We start from the raw sequence: 25486 nt of genomic DNA on the forward strand, positions 1-25486 counted from the left end.
TAGGGGGAAAAAATGATGTGTGGCCTTATGTGAACGAATGATGCCGTGCACAGATTTGGTGGGAAGGGCTGCAAAGTGAAGTCTACTCAAGGAGCTCGTGTGAGTCATTGGGCCAGTTTCATGTCAGCGCAACAGACTTTCAAGAGTCCCTGCTAGGTGCCCGGCTCTGAGTTAGACGTGGTGAGTCACAAGAAAAATGAAGCGAGGTCCCTGCTATGAAGGGACTCGGTCGAATGGGCAAGACAGACATCCCGGGTTAAGAGTACCAAGTGTGAGGTAAGCGAGGCTGCTTGGGAGCACCGAGGTTGCCCTTGACTCAACCTGTTGCTGATAGGGATCAGGGAAAGCTCTCCAGGGAAGACGGCATCTGAACTGAGTAGGAGTAAGCCAAACCAAAGAAAAGTGGGAAGGGCGGTCTGTGGAGAAGGAATGACAGGAGCAGAAGCAAGAGGCTTGAAACCACTTGACAGGTGCGAGGAACTGTGAGAGGGCTGCGATTATTAGAAAGGAAAATGCCAGCAAGGGGGAGGGGCAAGAGAAGAGGCTGGAGGGGCAGGCAGGGCCACATGAGGGAGAGAGGGCCCAGCCTCCCGACCGAGAGTATAGACTTTATCCTGAGGGGAGCCACAGAAGGATTTTTAAGCAGGTCAGATTTGCATCTTGATTAAACTATCTGTCAATTTTGGGGAAAGCATTCAAATTGCCTGCGGGATGAACTGATTAAGGACTTCCATTGAAAGGGTAGATTTGCAGATCTCGCCATAGTTAAGTGCAAGGCTTTCTTTTTCCAAGAGGGTTTGTCGTGAGTCTGAGGCTTCGGGCGGGGGATGCCTAAAACAATCTCCAGGTAGATGCATGTATTTATCTGTAAAACGTCCACGTTTGAGAGAAGGCAGGACCACTAAACGGTGCTTACGGTGCTTACGGGAAACAGTGTTTGGGGAGAGCTGGGTGGCTCCTACCCTTTCTTCCACACTGTCTAACAATAGCAGGTTAGGAACCTTGCAAACTGTGCTCTCATCTCTCTGTTTTGTTTAGCAAAAGTCATCCGGGAAGGCGCTGTTTAACCTGAGCTGCAGCCACTTAAATCTTGCTGAAAAGGAGTATTTCGGATTAGAATTCTGTAGCCATTCTGGAAATAATGTAAGTTGGTTTCATTACAGGGTTCTTTATGTCTAGAATTGCCTCTAAAATGCAGTTTGCGGCTAGGTACGCAGGGCTCAAACCTGACTGAAAAATGAAGCATTGAAACCCTTGCAAAATGCCTGGATTTAATAACAAGTTTCCCTCCTCCCTCCTTGCCTGTCTAAAATCACCTCAGTTTACCAAACAAACCCTTCTCTCCTCTGCTCCTCTTTTGTCACCCCAAGAACAGCAACTTCTGCGTTATCTGTTCCGATTTTCCGGAGGCTGGACCTCAGCCTCCACAATGAAGACTCCTAACCTCACCAATGATTCGGGGGACTCCTCTTTCCCCTCTCTCAGCTCCCAACATTCTCTATGCTCTTCCCGCTGTGTCCTGCTTTGGCATATCTGTTATCTGGCACCTTCCCAGAAAGGCTCATTAGATCTATTAAGCTGGCATTTGGGGGCTGTAGGGTTCAAATGCACAGCCAAATGCCTTCATTAGTCTTTGTAGTAACGAACGAGCTTTGGATGTGACACCTTTGCCACCGTACTTAGGCAGAGGAGCAGTGATTCAAATGTCAACAAGGAGTTGATAGATCAACGTTCACTGTCCCTGGAAAAATACAAGGGGGCTGATTGAGTGTGGTGGAGGTACGTCACCTCTTTGGCACTGCTGTTTCTAACTGTCTTTAGAAGGGGGTCCACGTAGTCTTGGTATTTGTTTATTTTGTGTTGACTTTTATTTGTTACCAAAAAAAAAAAAAAGCTGTACTCAATGCCATGTTCTACCAAGTTTTTTTCATTAATGTTATCACAGGTCTGGTTGGAACTGCTGAAGCCCATTACAAAGCAAGTAAAAAGTAAGTATGGGAAATCACTGAAGAGATGTAATTCCCAGTTACAACTTGAAAAGGTTTCAATGACACCATGCTATTCCTCACCAAATATAAGGGGAGAAAAGGGCTTCGATGTATTATTTTAAACCTTCACAGGTCCAGTGAATTTAGTGATTAAAAATCATTTTAATTTTGCCCAAGATGAGAAAAAAACATGCTGCTGGTTCTTCGTGTAGAATGAAGAACACTGGTAATGACAGCACTCTGGGGATTGGCTCAAGTCTCGGAGAATCCTTGATATTCCCGGGGAAGGAAGAACTTCCTCTGCCCTTCAGGGTCCTTCTAGCCAGACTAAGAATCAAATGGACACGAGACAGAGGAACAGGGAAAATTCAAATTGAATCTTGTAAGTATGGGGAGGCCACACAGACATGGAAATTACGAAGACAGTCAGACAAAATGAGGCTTATGTGTCATCCTGAACGAGGGAGAAGGGAGTAGAGGTCTGGGACTTCAAAGGGAAAGAAAGCAATTCACAGAAAGAAGAAAAAGTAAATGTTTGGTAAACAAATGTTTGCTGGGCCACTCAGAAACAATGGGACATAGAGGACTTTGATCAAACAGGCCTTGGGAGGTCCCTCCCTGTCTACCACACCTAGTTCATATTATAATGTAGTTATCTAAGATGATAGCTCTCTTCCTGGTACAGACTCTCCTTTCCAATGTTGAGTTTAGCCAGTTGAGGGGGAGGTAAAGCGCATTTCCTGAATTGACTGGGATCTGATTGCTTTTAATTCAAACTAATCTTTTTTTTAAAAAAATTTATTTATTTATTTGAGAGGGAGAGAGAGAATGAGCAGGAAGGGGGAGCAGAGGGAAATGGACAAGCTGACTTCCCACGGAGCAGGGAGCCGGGAGCCTGGAGCCTGACGCGGGGCTCGAGCCCAGGACCCCGAGATTATGACCTGAGCCAAAGACAGGCACTTAAGTGACCGAGCCACCCAGGCGCCCCTTAACTCAAAATAATCTTAATGCCCAACTGGCCCATCTTAGGCAGCCTGACCTTGTTACTTATAATGCCCTTCACCTTCTGCCTGATGATGTTTTAGTTTTGTCATGTGACAGACACTGTCCATTTGTTTCGGTTCACATTTGAGTGACTGCTACGAACAGAATCCCCCCCCCCCCCCCCCCCCGTATTTCGCCACCTAGTATGGCGGTTCTGAAATTGCAGTGTGTATTAGGATCACTTGTTCAAATGCAGATAATGGAGCCTCATTCCCTGGTTGGGGCGCCAGCAGCCTGCGTGTTAAATTCCAGAGGTATTTCTGATGCAGGGGGATTTCAGCCAACACTTTGAGAAACGCTGTCTTATGGTGTGTCTTCGCTCACCTGCCCTCTCTGCGCTGATTTTGTCTGCTCCCACCGTATTTTAATCATCTGTCACATTATTTCAACGGCTTCCTAGCTGATTCCCGTAACTGATTCCGTCATCTACCCTACTTCTAAAGGGAACTACTGAAAATACAAAGGAGACCACATCACGCTCCAGCTTAACATGCCTGCATGGCTCCCTATCACGCTCCAGCTTAACATGCCTCTGTGGCTCCTTATCACGCTCCAGCTTAACATGCCTCCGTGGCTCCTTATTGCCCTTGGAATGAAGTCCGACCTCGTTAGCACGATCCGCGAAGCACACCTGCCTGTCTAGTTTTCCCTCTGCCACTGACCCCTTCATATTCCTCTCTCTCCTGACTGTGGCAGAAGTAACTTCAAGTGTAGGGCTCTCCAAGAAAAGAAAAGATGTGCACCTAAATCAGAATTTCAAATTAAGAAAGAAATACTTTCTTTGTGTAAGTCTTTCCTTGTGTTATTGTCGTTTATCTACAATTCCGATCTAACCGGAGCCCTCTGTCCTCCCTCTTGTGCATCCCCGGCACTCAGGGCTCGCAAGCAGCCGTAGTGCTGCCTCTTCTACCGGGCTATGAGCGCTTAATTGTCTTTCCATTCCCTGGACTCTAGTCTAGTACAATGCTTGGCCTATAATAGGCACTTGACAAATATTTGCTGAACGAATGGTGCTAATGGTGCACGGATGTGTTTGCTTTTGATGCAAAGAGTTTCTTTTTTTCTTTTCAAATGCAAGTAGGAGTGAAGGCAAGTAGATGTGTTTTCTTAAAGCAGATTTTAAGCAACAAAGAAGCAGCAGTCCATCCACTTCTAGTTCCCCTTATGAGATGCTTGATGCCAGATGATAATTGCTTGCTTCTAAAGCTGGGCTCTTCTCACAGCCAGGAATGCAGAATCCCAAGTGGCAAATGGTATATATTTTTTTAAATGGGATACTTCTTAGAGGACCCAGTAGGGCCCAGAAAGAGGCACAGCTTTACAAAAAGAAACTCAGAGGGAGAGAGGGTAGAAAGAGGGGCAGGAGAACTTTCCCGATTGCTGTCCACATAAAGACACAATCCAGATGTAGCACCATCTTAGAAATATGAAAAATTGAAATTTGAAAGAAACGTCTGAGGGAGGGAGTGTTGGAGAGAGGGGGGAAGAGGACAGGGGGAAGTGTGTGTGTGTGTGTGTGTGTGTGTGTGTGTGTGTGTAAAGACCTGTAACTGTTGTGATGGACATTTAAATAAAACTTATGGAGATATTATGTTTTAAGATCCTAAGGAGGTTGTTTTCAAATTTATGGTGAAATTTTTCCCAGTGGACCCGGGACATCTTCGAGAAGAGCTTACAAGGTAGAGTAACTTCCCTGTATGTCTGCTGCATGATGTTACTTAAGAATCATTACTCTCCGTTTATCAGAGAATGGGCTTCTAGCCTCCTTTGGCAAGCGTGGCTCTCAGTCACTCTCTGGGAGATGGTGAGGAGCTAGAGAGAAGGTGGGCCTGGCTGGTCCCCAAAGTGTTAATCTTCCAAAGGGTGGGGACCTCAGGGAGAAGGAAGGGTGGCATTCTAGCAGGGCAGCCAGCCTGGGTGCCCACTTGGGGGTTCTGCCATTAACTGCTACAGCAATAAGAGCACTTGCCTTCGTTGCATCTGTGTTCCAATCAGAGGGCTGCTTGATGGCCCAAGTGTGGTACCAGCTAATTTCTGTGGATATTGAAAACCGAGCGTGTGTGTGTGTGTGTGTGTGTGTGTGTGCGCATCCCATAGGTAGAGAGTGATGATGACGTATGCTTATAAAAAATTTAAAAAGTAAAAAAATAAAAAGTCTAAAAAATGATTTAAATAAATTATTTATCATGTATAATATAAATCATTGATAATTTTATTATAATTCTTTAATAATTATAAATTATTCATAATTTTATATAATTTTAACAACCATTTATAATTATACATTATTCATAATTTTAGATAGGTAAAATATTTTATACTCATAAAAATAAAAAAGTTAAAAAGTCACCAGTATAAAACATTTTTTAAAAAGTATATTTATACTTATATACAATGCCCTTAAAAATTACAACGTAAACCTACTTCTCCAAAAATGCATTGTCAACCTAACACTCCTCCAAACGCGAGCATGCTTGCTAGACCCGAGAATCTCACCCTACAGGGGCTATGTGTGATCATCCAGCCCAGCCCTCCTGGCTTACAGCGGAGGAAACGGTCCGGGGAGCTAGAGTGACTTGGCCCGGCCTTCCCCCACAATGACACAGCTTGCAGCCAGTTCTTCTTCACTCCTTTGGTACAGGGGGCCTTGTTTGCTTGAGGGGTCTCTGCAGACAGACGTCACTTTTCACAAGTCTGTCACTGGCTCTCCCCCTCTCTCCACATTTGTGAGTTGTAGGCCACTTTCCCAGATAACCCGATATCTTGGTATCTGTATCAGTTTGCACTTGCTAACCCATTTCAGTTGAGTCTCAAATTGTGACCAATTTTAATGGAGATAAACTTTCTCTCCCCACCGCCAAAAAAAAGAATGAAAAAATCAATGTGATGATAAATGATTCATCAGCTGCTCAGAGTGAGGATTTGGTATTTGTAGCAGGCAGCTGCCCTCTTAATAGCAAGGAACGTGTCAAATGACAAGAAGTTTCCTTTCTTGCTTGCTAGGAGCAAAATGAGATTCTCTTTCCCTTTAGCAATTGAGGTCTATTATTCTCATTTACATCTATATTTGAAAGCAGGCAATGGCGAAGTTCAGACTTCCTTTATTTTTTCCTCAGTGGTCTGTTGAAGATACTTAACCATAGTTGACCTCACAAAGATGCCTTGTTTGGGGGCCAATCCATGAGTTTCTAAGAGTGGTATGCAAATACAAATTTTCTAATTGAGTCATTTCTAGCCCATTAGGAGAGCTCATAATTTGAAGGATTATAATGATGAATGCGTTTATAAATTGAATAATCACTTACTAATTTTACCTGTTTTTTCTAATCTAGATTTTTATCTATCACCTGCAATTAATTTTGATTTACCACATTGCCTTCAAGGCTTAATTGATTTAAATAAAAAAGTCCAGATAAAATGTTATTTAGAAAGGCACATCTTATATTGGGAAATGCCAACAGTAGATACTTAATGAATATGAATGTTTGAGTGTATAAAATAAAATACTGGAACCAATTTTGGACCATGGAAGAAAGCAGTCAATGATAGAATCCTCTTTTTATACACATCTTTTCAAAAGTTGATTCTCTTCTGATAAGGGCTTGAAAGTATAGGACAAATGCTGTCTCTTTGGCAAAGCTCTGGATACCTACCTGCACTTTCTGGGTCCCTGACGAGCCTTTGGTGGGTAAAAGGGTAGTGTGGTTTTGTTCCATTCAGGACATAAGAATTTCCTACCTGCTCTGTGCCAAGTGCTGGGCCGGGCTCTGATGATACAGAGAAGGTGGTCCGGGTGAAGCATGGCCTCACGTTCTTGGTTTCTGCAACACAATCTTTTAGATAGGAGAAGGCCTCAATTCAGTGGGTGACCTGACGTGTAGCCACAGTTTCACTATCTTTGGGCAAAATGACCTTGCCAAAATCACCTAAACTCTGACTTTCTGTAATTGTAAAATGGGGGTGATTGTTCCTGCCCCACCAACCTAAGTTGTTTTGATAGGGAGTGCTTGATAGCATTTGGTAAACAGAGCGGCCCGAGTGGGCTTGGTCTTGCTGAATCTCCCTTTCTCTCGGGCTGGGTATGTGGCTTTGCTACGTGGCAGAAACCACGAGAGGATGATTGGCCAACTCCCTCAAGTTGGCGGGAGGATTTCACCGGGGTGATTCCTAATGGCTGTGAGGCCTGCCAAAATGCTGGATCAGCTGAGCTGTGGTCTGGTGCTGGCTTGGGGCTGAAGCAAAGCCTATGCCTTAGTCACCATTCCAAAAAGGCATCTCACTGTCTGGGGGCGCCGTTTCTTTCTTGAAACTTCTTGGATCGGGGAGAAGGGAAATGATTCTCTCTTGTTCCTGTTGCTTTCTCAAGAGATTTTCCCCCAACTTCTTTTCAGGTATCTTTTTACTCTTCAAATAAAGAAGGATTTGGCTGTAGGAAGGCTTCCATGCAGTGAGAACTGTACAGCGTTGATGGTATCTCACATCCTACAATGTAAGTAGCAGACGTCGGCTTCGGGGCCTGTTAGGCAGATAGAGAACCGAGCAAAGGAGCAGAGCACCCCCCCCCCCCCCCGCTTGTGCCCATCCTGTGTTAGGACTTCCAGAGGAGAGAAAGCCTGCTTAAGGTGTATGGAATCCTCATGGGCCAGTAGAAAGAGGCTGGACATTATAGTCTCTCAGCTTTGGATTCCAAATCCAGTCCCTGCTATGTTCTAGCTGTTGTAGGCTTGCGTCCCATCACCTGTCTGTGCTTCAGTTTCCTAGTCTTTAGAATAGTGACAAGAGTACCTTTTCACGGAGTGGTTATGTAGACTAAAAGTAAATGCCGATTTTCTTCTATCATCGTGTGAATGTGCCCCCCCTCCCCCCCCCTCCCGCTAGGGGCTTGCTGTCCAGGGGCTGGGTTGGACTCATTTGTCCAGGCATGGATTTTGCGGGGCCAGCTCCATTCTCTGCTTGCCGCAGGATATATTTCTGGTACGGGCTTTCTGCAGCACACTGTCATGTTTGATGGGATTATTGCATTGCTCTTTATCATGAGTTTGGAGAACAAAACACAGAGTACAGCAGGTGAAAGAGGCTAAAAGGGAAAAAGGCCCCAGGCGTCTATTAGAGTTCCCCATTTGCTGACAGCCAAGTAGTTGGACTAGGCTGAATCATGAAGGCAGGGAGAAGGAGACCCCGGGAATGGTGGGAGCCTGCTTGGGAGGGGGTGAAGCTGGGCAGGCCAGGCTTCTCCTGCACCCCTAAGGCCGGGGTCCAGGCAGCTGGAGATAGTATTTCGTCTCCTATGGCCAGTGGACTCTCTCTCTCTTTTCTAGAGGGGTCTTCCAAGAATAGGCTGTTATTTACCACTTTTGCGGGATTATAACGTCATTTTTTAGCTTGTTTCACAAGTTCGGTGTTGACCTCTGTCCCTGACCTTCCTGACAGGCCAGAGCTGGTCGATTTCTGATTTCACTGGGAACACCAGAATGAAGTGCTTGGATAGGGACAGTGTCTCAATCAGTGTTTACCAATGGACACCTGACTGGGACAGGTGATGACAGCCCCTGGGATATAACGAATGCAGCGGGGAGTGAGAGCAATAGTAATCGGAAAAGGCTTCTGGAGGTGGCTTTTGTGCTGGACCTTAAAGGGGCACATAGGAATTGGATAGGCAGTGATAGGCAGAGATGCAGCTCAAGCATAGGGTCTGTTTAGAAGAGGGGCAGAAAGCTACACATCATACTGATGGGATTTGAATGCTTGGCTGGTGGGGGGCACGGGGGAAGGCGGATAGACGAAACAATGTGGGAAGACTTATCCTTTTTTATTATCAGCCTGTTAATGACGGGGGCTCCCCAACAGCCTCTCATGCCTGTTGGGGAGCCCAGTGTCATTGCTAACAGCTGAGCATTATGGATTTGGGCATTCCCTAGTGGCCGTTTCAGGCATAGCACAGAGGACTTGAGCTTTTCTAGAGGCTCTTTTGTCAATACAAGTTCTCTCCGTAGGGAAAAATCTAAAGTTTCAGTGAGTCCCACGCCTCACCATGCCCGTCACTGGGTGCTAAGGCAGTGTGCAGAGCACCAGCAGGCGGCTCGTTCGTTTGCTCATGTATTCATTCATCCGCTATTTATGTCGTAGGCACTCAAGAATCTCCATACGCTGACCTCATCTGCCTGTCTCTCCTACACATCCCTTTTATGAACGCTCTTAGTAACTTCTTTGTCATTCGCCCTACCACATGGCAGGTGCTGTTAGAGGCACAGGGAACGTGGCAGCGAACTGAACAGACACAATGCCTTGCTCTCCTGCAGCTCACATGTTGGCGGTGGAGGACAATCAGATAATAACCGAAATAAGGAAATTTATAACGTATGTTAGAAGGTGATAAGTGCATCAGAGAAAATCACATATGGAAGGAAGATGGGGAATCCTGGGGGGGGGTACTGAATTTTTCAATAAGGTAGTCAGGGTAGGCTTCACTGTGAACATGACAGGTGAACAAAGACTTGGAGGAGGCGAGAGGGCAAGCCTTGCAGAAATCTGCTGTAAGGTTGTTCCAGGTAGAGAGAACATCCTGTGCAAAGGGCCTGTGGTGGGAGTGTGCCAGGAGTATTCAAGAAACATTTAAGCAGGCTTTGTGGCTGGCTGGAACTGGGAGGTGGGGGACAGTAATCGTGGAGGTCCTTAGAAGCCTATTAAAGGCCTAGAACATTACATGAAATGGGAGACCATTGATGCATTTTAAGCAGAGGTATGAGATGATCCGAATTGGGTTTTTTGTTTTTGTTTTTGTTTTTTTTTTGTTAAAGGTTTTATTTATTTATTTGACAGAGAGAGAGACAGCCAGTGAGAGAGGGAACACAAGCAGGGGGAGTGGGAGAGGTAGAAGCAGGCTCCCAGTAGGGCAGGGAGCCCGATGCGGGGCTCGATCCTGGGACCCCGGGATCAGGCCCTGAGCCGGAGGCAGACGCTTAGCGACTAAGCCACCCGGGCGCCCCGATCTGAATTAGGTTTTAATGGGAACATGTTGGCTGCCAGGATGAAAACCTAATGAGGGGACACCAGAGATGAGGCTGTTACAGTAGAGAGAGATGTTGGTAATTTGAGCCAGCGTGGTAACAGTGAAGATGCTCATAACATTTGCTACCTTCTTTTACTGCTGATATTTACTCATTTGTGTTTTGTAGGTCTCTTCCTAAATTGTCATAGTCTTGCATGGAGTGAAAAACCAGCACAGTCTTATGTGTTCTTGTGTTTTCTTAGAGTCAACATAGGGTCAGGGTCTTGTGCTTAATAAACAGTAGGGTTGATGTGTGTGTGTGTGTGTGTGTATGTGTCTATTTTTTTAAAGATTTTATTTAATTGAGAGAGAGAGAGGGAGAGGGCATGAGTGGGGGCAGGGAGGGGTAGAGGAAGAGGGAGAGGGAGAAGCAGACTCCCAGCTTAGCAGGGAGCCCGATGCAGGGCTGGATCTCAGGACCCTGAGATCATGACCTGAGCCAAAATCAAGAGTCAGATACTTAACCGATTGCATCACTCAGGCACCCCTCTAATTTATTTTTAAAAACAGTTCTATTGAGGTATAATTTACTTATAAAATTCACCCTTTTAAAGACTACAACTCAACAGTTTTTTTGTAAATTTACAGAATTGTGCAACCATTACCACAATCCAGTTTTAGAACATTCCCATCACGCCAAGAGACTTCTCGGGCCCATTTGCAGTGACTCTCTGTTCCCACACTCAGCCCCAGTAACCACTAATTTACTTTCTGTTTCTATAGATTTGCCCTTTCTAGACATTTCGGTCAGAATGATAAAATGCATAGTCTTTTGCATCTGTGTGGCTTCGTTTCACTCAGCATAATAGTTTTGACATTCATGCATGTTCTAGCATGAATCGCAGCAGTTTGTTCCTTTCTCTTGCTGGGTAATATTCCATTTTATGGACATACCACAGTTGGTTCATCTATGTACTTGATTGTGGACATTTGGATTGTTTCCAGCTTAGCTAATATGAATGATGTTATGAACATTCATGTACAAGTCTTTGTTTGGACATGTTCTAGTATCTATTGAATAGATTCCTAGGAGGGTAATTGCCTCATCTTAAGGTAAATTTATGTTGAAAATGTTAAGAAACTGCCCAACTGTTTTCCAAATTGTAACAATAAAACCAGAAATGTATCACATTTCCAGTTTCTCCACATCTTCACCAATAGTTGGTATTATCTTTTTTTTTTTTTTTTTTGGTTGTGGCCATTCTAGTGGGTATAAAGAGCTATCTCGCGGCAATTGTAATTTGCACTTAGTAATGATGTGGTGCACCTTCTCATCTCTTTATTAACAGTCCCTACGTTTTTGTTGGCAAAATGCCTTTCAGCTGTTTTGCCCATTTTCAAATGGATTGTTGTCTTCTTATTGAATTTTGAGATATTTTTTATATATTCTTTTTTGAAGTTTATTTATTTAAGTAATCTCTACGTGGGGCTCAAACTCACGACCCTGAGATCGAGTTGCATTCTGTTCCAACGGAGCCAGCCAGGCGCTTCAGATTTTTATATATTCTGATTAAAAATCATTTATGAGATATGTAATTTGAAAAATTTCCCCCCAGCTTGGTGGCCTGACTTTCTGTTTCTTAATCCTGGCTTTCGGAGTGGAACAGTCTTTAATTTTGGCAGAATTCCCCTTTCTCAATATGTTTTAGTGGATCGTGCTTTCGGTGTACCTAAGAACTCTTTGCCTAACCTAAGGTCACAAAGATTTTCTCCTGTTTTCTTCTAGAGCCTTTGCATGTTTGCCTCTTAGATTTAGTTATATGACCCATTTTGAGTTATTTTTTTGTCTGCTCATATGGTGTATGTTGTGAAGTATGGACCCGACTTCATCTTTTTTCCCATGTGGTTGTCCATTTTCCCCATGTTTTGAAAAGACTATCATTTCCCCCATTGAATTGTCTTGGCTTCTTTTTAAAAAAACAATTGACCATTAATGTAAGGGCTTATTTCTGGATTCTTAATTATGTTCCATTGATCTATATGCCCTTATGCAATTATTACACTGTCTTATTTATTGTGGCTTTGTATTAAGTTTTGAAATAGGGAAGTATGTATTTTCCAACTTCATTCTTCTTTTTCAAATTCGCTTTGGTTATTTCCTGTGTGTTTCCATGTCAGTTTTCAGATCATCTATCAATTTCTAGTAAAAGATGTGGTGGGAATTGCATTGAATTTATAGAACAATTTTGGCAGAACTACGAGCTTAACAATATTGAGTCTTATAATGCGTGAACCCAAAATGTCTCTCCATTTATACAGATCTGTAAAAAATTTCTGTCGGCAATGTTTTGTAATCATCAGTATACACGCCTTATACATCTTTTTGTTAAATTTATTCCTGAGCATTTTATGTTTTTTTAGATGCTATTGTAAATGGAACTTTCTTAGTTTCATTTTTGAATTGTTCATTGCTAGTGTATGCAGATACAAGTACTTTTGGTATATTGATCTTCTATTTTGCTACCTTGAAGAACTCCTATATTTTAGGAGGTTTTTGTGGATTCCTTAGGATTTTCCACACACACGATCATGTTGACTACAAGACAGTTTTATCTCTTCCTTTTCAGTGCGAATTTCTGATATTTTTTTCTTGTTGACTAATTGCACTGACTAGGACTACTAGTATAATGGTGGATAGAAGTGGCAAGAACAGACATCCTTGTCTTGTTTCTGGTCATAAGAGAAAGTATTCAGTTTCTCACCATTTAGTATGATTATGATGTTAGCTGTCGGTTTTTCTTTTTCTTTTTTTTTTAAGATTTTATTTATTTATTTGACAGAGAGAGACAGCCAGAGAGAGAGGGAACACAAGTAGGGGGAGTGGGAGAGGAAGAAGCAGGCTCCCAGCGGAGGAGCCTGATGTGGGGCTCGATCCCATAACGCCGGGATCACGCCCTGAGCCGAAGGCAGACGCTTAACGACTGAGCCACCCAGGCGCCCCAGCTGTCGGTTTTTCATAGATAACCTTTATCAGGTTGAAGAAGTTCCCCTCTATTCCTTGTTTCTTGGATTAAAAAAAAAATTTTATTATTATATTTTTGTTTTGAATTAGAGAAAGAGAGAGAGAGAGAGCAGGGGGATAGGTGAGGGACAGAGAGAGAGAGATGAGGAAAGAGAGAATCTTAAACAGGCTCCACGCCCAGTGTGGAGCTGGACGAGGCTCGATCTCATGACCCTGAAATCATGACCTGAGCTGAAATCAAGAGTCAGACACTTAACCGACTGAGCCACCCAGGTGCCCCTGCATGTTTATTTTTTTTAAATCATGAAATGGTGTTGGATTTTTTCCAAAGTTTTTCTGCATCATTTGAAATGATAATGTTTTTTGTTGTCCCTTATTCTATTGACATAGTATATCACATTAATTAATCTTCACGTGTTGAACTGATCTTGCAATCGTGGGATAAATCCTGCTATGTCATGATGTATAATCCTTTTTTTATGTTGCTGGATTCAGTTTACTAGTATTTTGTTGAGGATTTTTGCCTCTGTATTCATGAGGTGTATTGATCTGTAATTTCCTTGTGATGAATTTGTCTGGTTTGGGTATCAGAGTAATACTGGCCTCATAGAATGAATTGGTAAGTATTTCTTCTTCTATTTTCTGGAAGAGTTTGTGAAGAATTTGTCTTCATATCTTTGAATATTTGATAGAATTAATCAGTGAAATCATATGGGCCTGAGTGTGTTTTAATGAGATTTGTATGTTTATCAATTTTAGCGAAAAATAAGTTAAAAAGCCATTGATTTGGCCTTTTTTTAAAAAAAAAGCTTGTTTTTTTTAAAAGATTTTATTTATTTGATAGAGAGAGACACAGTGAGAGAGGGAACAGAAGCAGGGGGAGTGGGAGAGGGAGAAGCAGGCTTCCTGCTGAGCAGGGAGCCCGATGCAGGGCTCGATGCAGGGCTCCATCCCAGGACCCTGGGATCGTGACCTGAGCTGAAGGCAAATGCTTAACGACTGAGCCACCCAGGCGCCCCTAAAAAAAAGCTTGTTGTATGAGGATTTTCATTATAATGTGACTTTTTAAAAATATATGTACATACCTCATCTGTCATGAGCATGTCAATGAGCATGTCATCTGTCTAAAATGTAATAGAAAAATCAAGAGAAAAGAGGAAGTAAGTTTCCAGCACTCAAAATCAGTGTCTCATGTCCATATATTTTAGTCACAGGATTCCATGGAGAATGTATTTACTATTACAATACATAAAATGCTAATAGTTTTGGCTATCTAGGTTCTCAGTTAGAAGTCATAATTACAACCAAGTGGGGAGACCTTTTCAGGAGAAGTCAGTAACCAGGAAGTGATTCATATCAATCTGACAGAGAGGAAAAGGGCGTAAAAATTATAAAGAAGACACAATAATTCAAAACTCAAGACATTTTGAAGCCATTAACTGCAGGGGCAGATAATCCTGTATACCCCAATCACCTCTGCGACATCGTGCTATGACAGATGTTATAACAGTAAACTGGAGACATCTAGAAAAGAGCAGATTATGATCAGGGCTAAGCTGCCAGTGATTCGGAAAAGCCAGAATGATTTCCAGAGTGATTCATTTACTGGGGATTCCAGATAGCTGGGGTTTTACACTCGTTTCGTCCAGAGTGATGAATGGCTGTGGCTGGCTTGCATTGTCCTTGGCGCTTACAGTCTCCTTTTCTGATAATGTACAATCTGGGTGGAGTGAGATTAGGGGCCCGCCTGAGTTTGCTAGTTTGCTCTACCAAAATACAGGAAACTAGGTGGCTTAAATGGCAGCAATGCATTTTCTCACAGTTCTGCAGGCTGGAAATCCAAGACTGAAGTGTCGGCAGCTTCGGTTTCTTCTGAGGCCTCTCTGCTTGGCTTGCAGATTGTTGCCCTCTGGTTGCTTCCTCACCTGCTCTTTCCTCTGCGTGCCTGCAATCCTGGTGTCCCTTTGCAGGGTCAAATTTCCTCTTCTTAGAAGGACACTAGTCAGATTGGATTGGGACCCACCCTACTGACTCATTTTAACTCAATCCCTTCTTTATAGGCCCTATCTCTAAATACAGTCACATTCTGAGGTACAGGGTTTGGGACTTCCACATACGAATTTGAGCGGGGTGTGGGGGGACACCCAATTCAACCCATCATAGGGACTGGTGAGAAGAAAAAGATCATAAACAGAGTGTGAAAGAAGGAACTAATGAAATATTCCTCGGTGATCCTGGAGTCTTTAAGACCTACACTGTGCCTGTGATTTACTATACTGAGGCTTTATAGCAACCCACTGGTTCTGATTTGATAAAAGACCCAGTTAGTTCCCCCATCCTGAAACATACATACATATAAAGCATGGAGTGGGGGGCCTAGGGCCACACTGGCTGCAAAGAAAGGGCTGTGTGGGGGAGGTCAGAGGGTCTGCTGAGTGCTTCATTGCTAAAACTCCTCAATGCTGATGTGAAAAATGTCACTTCTCTGCCATGCAGCAGAACTGGGAGACTTTCATGAAGAAACAGATAAGAAACATCTGGAACAGACCCGCTACTTACCGAACCAAGACTGTTTAGAGAGCAAGATCATGCACTTTCATCAGAAGCACGTGTGAGTACCTCAGCTAGCACCTGCTTCCACCAGCAGGGAACACGAAAGCTGGGGACAGGCTCTTAAAAGCAAGTCCTTAAGTCAGAGAAGCTTTGGGCTCAGGAAAACGCTGAGCTCCTTACGGAGCCCTTAGGGTGGAGGTGTCATTCTTTCTGCATTTATTAGGCTCATAAATTCTTTGCAGTGGCAGGAGCCCAGCTGAATCTGACATTCTGCTACTGGATATAGCGAGGAAGCTGGATATGTACGGCATCAGGCCTCACCCCGCCAGTGACGGCGAAGGCACGCAGATCCACCTGGCTGTCGCTCACATGGGAGTACTGGTGTTACGGGTAACAACTCTTTCCTTTCACGTCCTGCAGCTTTGGGCGTTATCTTGGCTCAAACTTGGTGTCGGTTCCTGATGTGACCTCACCCCTCAGTCTCACCACCAGCCAGAAAGGGAGGGTCAGTCTTCTCCCCTCAATGTGCTTTGCTTCCTTCCATTTGTGGTCTCTGACTGACTGTTTTGACTCTGAGGAGCTCACACATTCGATCGGGCCGGCATGGTGGAAAGAGAAAGTCAAGAGGCCCTTTGGAACTTTTAGACCCTAAATACGAATATGGATTTTGGCATCCTAAAAGCTTAGGCTGTGACACCAAGTGCACTCACCTTGTCCGAATCCACCAGAAACAACCCAAAAGGACCAAATTAGAACACTGAAGTTAAGTCATAAACAGGTCAGGTGTAGAGTTGCCTCGAAGAATCTCGGCCTTCTCATGTTTCGGGTTGTAAACTTTGCAACACGAGTCACACAGGTGGGCAAAAGACCCAATGGGTCACAGGCATAGGTCTTCCCCCAGGAAGCAATTTAACCCATTCCACTCTAACCACTGCCCACCCCCCCCAGCCCCCATCGGTCCTTGCCATTTCCTACTGCGTGGGAGAAAATGGGGAAGGAGAGGGGAGCAAGGCCATCGCATGAGTTGTGAGCTCTTCCAGGGTGAGTACTTCTGTGGACTGTGTGGAATGACGTAGCCAGTCTATTTTGTCCCTCCCCAAACCCAGTCGAATAATACTTGCATACTGAGTACTTTGTATGGGGTTCAGTATTGCATTATTCTTTTTCTAAAAAAAACAAAACCAGCTTTATTGAGATATGATTTGCATACTATGCAATTCATCTGGCTTACCTGTTCAGTTCATTGGGTTTCAGCGTATTTACAGAGTCGGGCAGCAACTATTCATTCACGTGTCCTTCCGTCAGTGTAGTTACAGTACAGCCACCCTGTGCCAGACGCTAGAGCTGCACAGGGAGGCAGGAGGGATCCTGACTTCACGGACCTTGTATTCTACAAAGTCTTTCCTTTTTTAAAAAAAGATTTATTTATTTATTTGAGAGAGAGAGAACACAGGCAGGGGGAGAGGCAGAGGCAGAGGGAGAGGAAGAGAGAATCCTCAAGCAGACTCCCTGCTGAGTGCAGAGCCTGATGCAGGGCTCCATCTCAGCACCCTGAGATCATGACCTGAGCCGAAATCAAGAGTCTGACGCTCAACTGGCTGAGCCACCCGGGTGCCCCACAGACCTTGCATTCTAATAGGGGGAAGACAGACAATGAAACAAGTAATTTTAAACAAATGCCATGTATTTGTGCTCTAAGAAATATGGGGTGCTAAGGTAACATGTGTGAAAGGGGTTTAACATTTAAGCTAAGGGGGTGCCTGGCTGGCTCAGCTGGAAGAGCTTACAACTTTTGATCTCAGGGTCATGAATTCGGGCCCCATGCTGGGTGTAGAGATTACTAAAAATAAGTAAATAAATAAAGTTAAAAAATTTAAGCCAAGACCTGAGGAAGTTGTCCAGATCAAAGAGATAGGGTTAAAAATAAAATAAAATAAAATAAAATAAAATAAAATAAAATAAAGGGGTCTCAAAAAAAAAAAAACCCAAAAACAAAGAGATAGGGTTGGCAGGTGAGGGAAGGGATTCCAGACAAAGGGCACACAGATGAAACAATCAACAAACTAACATTAAGGGCTGCCTGGGTGGCGCAGTCGTTAAGCATCTGCCTTTGGCTCAGGGCGTGATCCCGGCACTCTGGGATCGAGCCCTACATCAGGCTCCTCCGCTAGGAGCCTGCTTCTTCCTCTCCCACTCCCCCTGCTTGCATTCCCTCTCTCGCTGGCTGTCTCTGTCAAATTAAATAAAATCTTTAAAAAAAAAAAACTAACATTAAGCACGACCTATGGCTAAGGTCATTAAGATATAATTTATTTGGAGAGACCAGAGCACTAGTGATCAATATCAGTCAGTAAGTAATCAAAAGCTAATATATCCTATCTACCTGAAGTTGCGTGACAAGTATACATAACAAACTAATAAATGTGGGTACCCATAGAGAATGGGTAGATGGGTACAGAGGGACAGAGATAGGAGTGATGGTGTTGGGAGCGAGACCTCTCGATGTATATATTTTTTGTATACCTTTGATTTTTGGACCATGTGAACAAACAAATATCAAGCAACCGACCGACCAACCAACCAGCCAACCACCCAAAAGAGCTAAATGGTTTGGGCAGTCCAGAAGAGCCCAAGGAGTTCAGAGGAGTTAGAAATGGATAGTTATACAGAATATTTTAGAGGGGATGCTACCAGACTGGCAAGACAGCTTGACTGTGGGGAAGGCAATTCTGGGTAAGGAGAATGAGGGAAGGTATAGGGTTGGACAGAAGGGTGTTTTCTAGAATCAGTGGGAAAGAAGGCTGAGTGTTCAATACAAGCTGAGGCAGGACACCCCAGCCAAACGTGTTTAGACTTGATGGTGCATGCAGTGAGGAGTTCTGGAGGGTGTTTGAGTAAATGGGGTGGCAGTTGAATCGGGAAACATTGGAAGGGGGTGCAGTTAGAGAAGCTACAGTAGTCATCCCTTCCTCCCGTGACCTCTCTATCCTGGCTGGAAACCTCTCCCAGGCATACCCCTTCTTGCTTGCATTTTGGAGCAGTCTTATGTCCCCCTGGAATACCTTCTTTGGCCGCAGCTTCTACCTAGTACGGCAGGACCAGTCTGTGCAAGAGGTAGGATGGTCCCATGCATGAAGCACATTTTCTAACAGGTTCTCATTGTCTTCCAAACCAGCTTGTGCTGACATTCACCTTGAAATCTGCCATGCGTGTCATTACAGGGAAATACAAAGATCAATACTTTCAACTGGGCAAAAATCCGCAAGTTGAGTTTTAAGAGAAAGCATTTTCTCATCAAACTTCATGCCAACATCTTGGTAAGTAGCTTTCTAATAAATTCTTTTGCTTTCTGTTCACTTGGGATTTCTTGGTTGTTTCAGCAAATGGTCTGAATGTGAGTGGTGAAAGCTATGGGTGATGTACTCCCTCTTTTGCCTCTACATAAATAAACCAGAGCGTTAGTCATATTTTTGCTCGAGGCAAAACACCAAGAAACCCTATTGGCAGTTCAGAATGAATTAACTAGTAGGAAAACGGGGTGGCTGGAATGAAAGACAAGTCTCCTTAAAAACCATTTGTTTTTCAGGGATTTGATAAGTCAAATGGAAGTGACGAGATCTAGGACTATGGATATGTTTATTTGCTGTTACCTGCCCCATTTTATATTTTCATCTCTTTTCCTTAAGCAAAAATAACTGAACACTGAGTACATGCCAAATAATTGAACACCTACTATTTGCAAAGCAGGTTGGGGGGGTCGGGGGTGGGCATAGATTAGGCAAAAGCAGCTCTTATTGGTCAAGGCTGCATTGTACAGAGTAAGACAAAGGTCCTAGAAAGGACGTTCTTTTGTGACTCTAAAGGAAGTGAAACATGTGCATCTACTCATTTTTTAACCTACAGAAGATGCAGTAGTGTGGGCTTCATTCTCTGGATCTTAGCCTTACACAAAAGTGTTCGTTTGAGCAGTTCAGGAGACTGTCTCCAGTGTGACGCTCGGGGAGCATCCCAGGGCTGCATGCAGGAACCTGGAAAGGAAGGAGGGAAGAGTGGCTCAGCAGAAAACAGGGCTGCATGCACGCATGCGCGAATGGCAGTCATAGAATGGGTGGGGGATGGGGAAAACTTGAACTTTAGGTCTGGAAGGTTAAGTAAGCTCCCCTAGAGCAGATTAGGGTATTCCAAATGAGCAATACAGAGCATCGTAGAACAAGGCAGCAGAGGGAGGACAAAGTGTTTCTAGCTGGTATGTTAGAAAGACTCCCATACATGTAATCATCCTATAAAGCCTACCATCTGTAAGGAAATCGCCTCCCACACCCCCCCCCCGTCTCCTGTTGGTCATTTATAACTTCTTGTCACCTTGAAAGGATGTCCTTTGATGTTCATTTTAACCTAATTTACAACTTCATAAAAATGTTCCTGGCAGAGAAGAGGAGGTAAAAAAGCGTTTGAGGTGTGGGGGCTGCAGAGCGAGATTGGTTTCTCAGAGAAGGCTCTGTTTTTGAGCAGTGGCCCTGTCTATTCCTCGGAAGGTTGCCAATCATTTGGTTTTAGTAGGTGTGAAGTCCATAGGGAGCCAAGTGGAAAATCAGAAGCTGCATGGGCCCCTGGACCAATAGTTTGGAAAGCATTGAAATTCGAAGTTCTTTGATAGTCTTGAACGATGTTTGGTTTGATGGAAATTGGTTTACACAGGTGTTGTGCAAGGACACCTTGGAGTTCACCATGGCCAGCCGAGATGCCTGCAAGGCTTTCTGGAAGACCTGTGTGGAGTACCATGCTTTCTTCAGACTTTCTGAAGAGCCCAAATCCAAGCCCAAAACCCTACTGTGCAGCAAGGGTTCCAGTTTCCGCTATAGGTAATGAAATATTGCACGTAGGCAAACTGTACACACAACTTCTTTTCAGTAACATGGCAGGCAGTGGAAGGCGTTGAATTCTAGAAGCAATGAAGAATCCATCTCAGTCACTTAAAGGGTGATCCCCTTTACTGCTCCTTCTCTGTATGACACATGAGGTCAATATTTCCTAACAGGGAGATGCGGAGGAGGGAAGCACCCTAGTTAAGGGGCCAGATCAGAATATCAGCAAGGATGGGGGGGTCACTTATGCTGTTTGAGAAGATATATTTCATGAACCTATTGTTTTCCTTACATCACAACTTATATGCAAGCCATGGAAAGGAAAGCTCAGCTTTGGTGGTGGTTGCGTGAGAGATAGTTGGGGAGACAGCCTTGGAGGAGCTAAGGGAGGCAGAACGCTGAGCAATACGGCAGTAGAGGCTCCTCCCGGCAGGTGACACTTTAGAGGAATGGAAGCAAGGTCAAAATAAGATCTCGTTTTTACGCGAACACACCAGCCTAGGAATTTCTTGGAAGAAGGCTTCAAAACTCTTAGCTAAGATTTAAAAAACAAAAACAAAAACAAAAAACACCTTCTAAATGTTTCCCATAGGGGATTTTCAAATAGTGGAAGCCCGCCTCAGTAAGCACTGAGATTGTAAAAACATATATATTTTTGATGGACTTTTTCCAAAATGTATTTTACAAATCCCCGCCTTCTTAAACAGATGATACTGAGCATATTTTGCCCTTTTCTTGATGACTGGAGCTATTATAAACATCACTTACCCTCTGCAGGCAGCTGTGGTACAGTGATGGCCTGGGGGGAGGGCGAGGCATGGCCTGGGTGAGGGAGGGGGAGGCACGTCAGTCCCTGCACCTCAGTGATAAATGGCTCAGACTTTTTGGGTTTTATTATTTTTCCTGATTTCTTTTTTGGCTCTTGTGTTTCTCCCAGCCGTCAGCTGGCTTTCTTTGCTGGTGTCTGTCTGGCTGGAGCAAACCCCTTCTACTGTTTAGTTAGTTGTTTTTCTTCTGTCAGGAATTGGGAAACCAGATAAATAGCCTTATTAGAAATTGTGTGTAGGGGCGCCTGGGTGGCACAGCGGTTAAACGTCTGCCTTCGGCTCAGGGCGTGATCCCGGCGTTCTGGGATCGAGCCCCACATCAGGCTCCTCCACTATGAGCCTGCTTCTTCTTCTCCCACTCCCCCTGCTTGTGTTCCCTCTCTCGCTGGCTGTCTCTATCTCTGTCAAATAAATAAATAAAATCTTAAAAAAAAAAGAAATTGTGTGTAAATTTGCAGGTGGGGAAAAGGCCTTTATAGGAAAAAACTTTATAGGAAAGTTCTTTTTCAAGGCCAGAATTTTTAACTGTGATATAGTCCTGTTCCGAAGCTTTTAAAAATCTTCTGGGTTCTGAGTAGTGGAGGTTGCTCTAGTCCTGATAGTTGGAAAAGCGGGTAGTATCATTACTGTGATGGTCAAAGATTCATGGCGGATGCCATTCATTGGGACTCTTGACTTCAACAGTAAATGTAGCTTTGGAGTTTTAGTAGCCTACTGGCTTATGAGTGGTGTTAATAAAATGTTTGTATCATTCTTTATCACAGCGGAAGAACCCAACGGCAGCTTTTGGAATATGGAAAGAAAGGGAGGTTGAGGAGCTTGCCATTTGAGAGGTACACAGTTCTCTCTCTCTCTCTCTCTCTCTCTCTCTCTCACTCATGTTGGTTTCAAGCTGAATGTAGAGATTTCTGTGTATTCTGTATGTGCCTGCAGGCCATTTCAATTCCTTCTCTGTTTGCGGATTGCAGGAAACATTACCCATCTCAGTACCATGAGCGACAATGCAGGTCCTCACCGGACCTCCTCTCTGATGTGTCAAAACAAGTAAGATTCCTGAAAATCCCTTCTTCTTAGATAAGTGGACTGCATCTGCATGTCAAATGCTTTTAAGCATTGATTCTGCCAGCATCTCCCAGTGTGTAAAAAGGCGACTCTGAGTAGGCTAGCCTCCCCAGGAGGTCTGTCAGCTCAGTCTTTCCAGCCAATAGAAGACCATTTAATAAATTACCACTCGTGTGTACCTTATGGACTGAAAGGATCCGGCACATCTCTAAATTGCAACTTGTATTGCTAACATCATGCAAAATGAGGCTCCAAATGCATTTCTATGGCTTTGAATTTTTAAAACTAAAAGCTCTTCTTTTTTTTTTTTTTACCTAATGAAAAATTTTAAGGCTTAGAGGAAACTCTAAGGTCTTGGGTTAACGTTTTAAAGTACTCTTGCTGTGTAATTTTGTCACTTAATTTAAGAACAAAGTGCTGTTCTCCTGGAACCGTGAGAGATAATGGCTTCATTTGAGTTTTATAAGCATTAACCACGTTAATTATTTTTCTTTTGCTTTCCCTAAAAAATTATAGGTCTCACAAACTCTCACGTCTTCATTCAAATCATAGGCAGTTTTTATCTCAAAGGCTTCACGGAGGTATAATGATGGAAGGTGCCATCTAACATATGACCCTCTCGTGCCATTCATACGCTCCTTCCCACCATTTTACAGAGAATAGGGAGGAGGCCGGAGCGGGGAGGTGAGGAGACCTGCCTTAAGATCACACAGCAGAGCCAGGGCCAGAAGGCAGAACCCCTGGCTCATTTATAAATGAGCCACTAAACCATCCTGCCTGAAGTACCACGTCAGCTGAAGTGCATGGGGAACTCAGAGGCAGGGAGTGGAATGGCAGTGAGAAAGACTGTCGTGTATACTTTTTAGCACATGGATTGGGACATGGTACAAGGTATTTCCCTTTCTGTATACATTCATCAACCTTGGAATAGAACATGGATCGAAATGACCTTGTGAAAAATACCTTTGTGAAATTCAAGGCGAGTTTAGGTCCCTACCCCCACCCCAACCAAATGGCTTTTCTCTTCTTTCACCAACATATCCTCTCTCTCAAGGTGGAAGATTTGAGACTGGCGTACGGCGGTGGGTATTACCGAAATGTGAATGGAGTGCACGCATCAGAGCCGGTGCTAGACAGTAGGAGGAGAAACTCAGCAGTGGAGGTGACGTTTGCAGCTGAGCTGGAGCGTTCCAAACCAGAGGCAGATCCCACACTGTTACATCAGTCCCAAAGCAGTTCCTCTTTCCCTTTTATTTATACAGACCCTGTCTTTAGTACTGACCCGGATCCCAGAGACTACTTTGAGGAAAGGGGTCCTCTGAGCTCCTTCCAACCGAGCTGTAAGTTTGCTGACAATCACAGGAGTACATCTTCTGGCCTTGCAAGCAAAGTGAGTCCAGCAAGGCAGCTAACTTACACAGATGTGCCCTATATTCCTTGTACTGGTCAGCAGGTCGATATTATGCCTCCCCAAGTCTTTTTTTATGTGGACAGACCACCCCAGGTGCCCAAACGGTCTCCAGTCATGGCAGAGGAAAGGGAAAGGCCAGACAGCTGTCTAGAGCCCACTGCAATGAAGCCAGCCAAAAGAAGCCCAAGGAATGTCAGAATGAAGAGCTTTCAGCAAGAGTGTCAAGAACTCCAAGAAGCTATGGCCAGGACTAGTGGTAGGAGCAACATCAACATAGATCTGGAAGCGGAAGACCCAAATTTAGAAGATGCGTTTGCATATAGCATTCAAGAGCACACCCCGAAACGATCCCAGAGCCAATCAGACATGAAAACGATCCGTTTTCCTTTTGGGTCCGAATTTAGACCTTTAGGGCCTTGTCCTACTCTGAGTCGTAAAGCTGACCTTTTTACATATATGTTTGCAGAGCAGGAGTTTCCAACAGTTTTGATGGATCAGGGAGCAGCAGAAAGGTACGTAGCTAGTGAATCCAGTGATTCGGAATCAGAAATTCTTAAACCAGACTACTACTCTTTGTATGGCAAAGGAATAAGGTCACCCATGGCCAGAATCCGCTTATCTTCTGGTAGTCTGCAGCTTGATGAAGAGGATGAAGGTGTTTCTTTCAATACGCCAACTGCTGAAGACAGGACTTTGCTAAAACCATGTAATTACTTTTTAGCTTAAAAGTGTGAACTCACTGAACATTTCTGGGCCAGGTCCATGTTGCCAACTTAGGTAAAAAATAAGGAATCTTCTGCACAAACCATTTTCTTAGTTACCATTCATTGCTATTAAGGGGATTGCCTACATTTGGGCACCTAGCTTATGAAAGATCCAGCGGCTGCCTCGTTCCTCAAGCTCCCCTCTTCAGTTTCCTCTGAAGGGACTCTGGAATATACCCTCTCCTCACCAGAGCCATGGTGGGGCGAGGTGGCTATTTGTCATCTCTGCTTTACATTTCCCCACAGAGACATTATCGATAAAGTTCAGGCTCTTCAACACTGAATAATGGTGACAGTATGGGCTGGCATATCATTGGCCCCTGATGTCCTTTAGTGATTTAGTAGATTGTGACTGTGTTGGTCATTTTGTTCCTAAACCATACTATGACTAAAGGTTCTAGTAAAAATGGTCCCGTTATGTGTTAAAGACTTCAATTTTTATAACATATATTAGGGGGAGCATGGCCCTCCTGTACCTCAGGAACAAGATGGTGGCATAGATCCTCTCATCAGAATACAAGCTTATAACGCATCTAGGATTTGGAAGAATTCTACACCCTGGAAATTCATGAATTAATCTATTTCTAAAGCCAGTATATGCCCGATGAAGATATTATGACGTTTGACCTCTAACTTCTCTACTCTACTATTATATGTCATGACAGATAAAAGTTAACATGTTGGTTTATCTACTTTCTCCTGCAAGACTTTATTTTTTGCCATCTCTTATTGCATGTATGTAGGTAAGGAAATGAGATGGATGGTATTTTAATAAAGAGTGATGGAAATCCATTTATTAAAAAAAAATAAGTTGCAAGTATGATCTTCATTTTGTTTTAGTCAGTTTCAGAAATGATTGGTTCTGGTCTATTACTAAGGGAAGCGACAGAGAACAAGAAAAAGGAAGGAGGCTGGTGAAAATGTAGAGTCAGGGAGGGAGAAGTGGTAGAATTGGGGTGGCT

At 43.8% G+C, this 25486-nt stretch overlaps 1 protein-coding gene across 2 annotated transcripts; it reads left to right on the forward strand.

Moving 5' to 3' along the window:
- The first annotated feature begins 7267 nt into the window (after positions 1–7267).
- Positions 7268–25331, forward strand: FRMD7 (FERM domain containing 7). 2 transcript variants are annotated; one of them, XM_044391640.3, is made up of 8 exons: positions 7268–7521; positions 15539–15653; positions 15838–15985; positions 18817–18912; positions 20294–20457; positions 22052–22120; positions 22256–22331; positions 23404–25331. In XM_044391640.3, exons 1-8 carry the CDS (start codon positions 7500–7502, stop codon positions 24484–24486), a joined length of 1773 nt encoding a protein of 590 aa, XP_044247575.2. In that variant the 5' UTR covers positions 7268–7499; the 3' UTR covers positions 24487–25331. The 2 variants fall into 2 exon arrangements, with proteins under 2 accessions (XP_044247575.2, XP_057171083.1); XM_057315100.1 differs by having other exon boundaries at positions 7440–7521; positions 15542–15653; positions 23404–25303.
- The last annotated feature ends 155 nt before the right edge of the window (positions 25332–25486 follow it).

Source organism: Ursus arctos, chromosome X (genome assembly GCF_023065955.2).
Source record: "Ursus arctos isolate Adak ecotype North America chromosome X, UrsArc2.0, whole genome shotgun sequence".
Lineage (NCBI taxonomy): Eukaryota > Metazoa > Chordata > Mammalia > Carnivora > Ursidae > Ursus > Ursus arctos.

Coding starts and splice junctions, on each gene's coding strand:
- FRMD7 (XM_044391640.3), top strand. CDS start 7,500: ATGGTATCTCACATCCTACAAT. Junction 7,522..15,538: donor GGTATCTCACATCCTACAAT/GTAAGTAGCAGA, acceptor TCTGCCATGCAG/CAGAACTGGGAGACTTTCAT. Junction 15,986..18,816: donor TGGGAGTACTGGTGTTACGG/GTAACAACTCTT, acceptor GTGTCATTACAG/GGAAATACAAAGATCAATAC.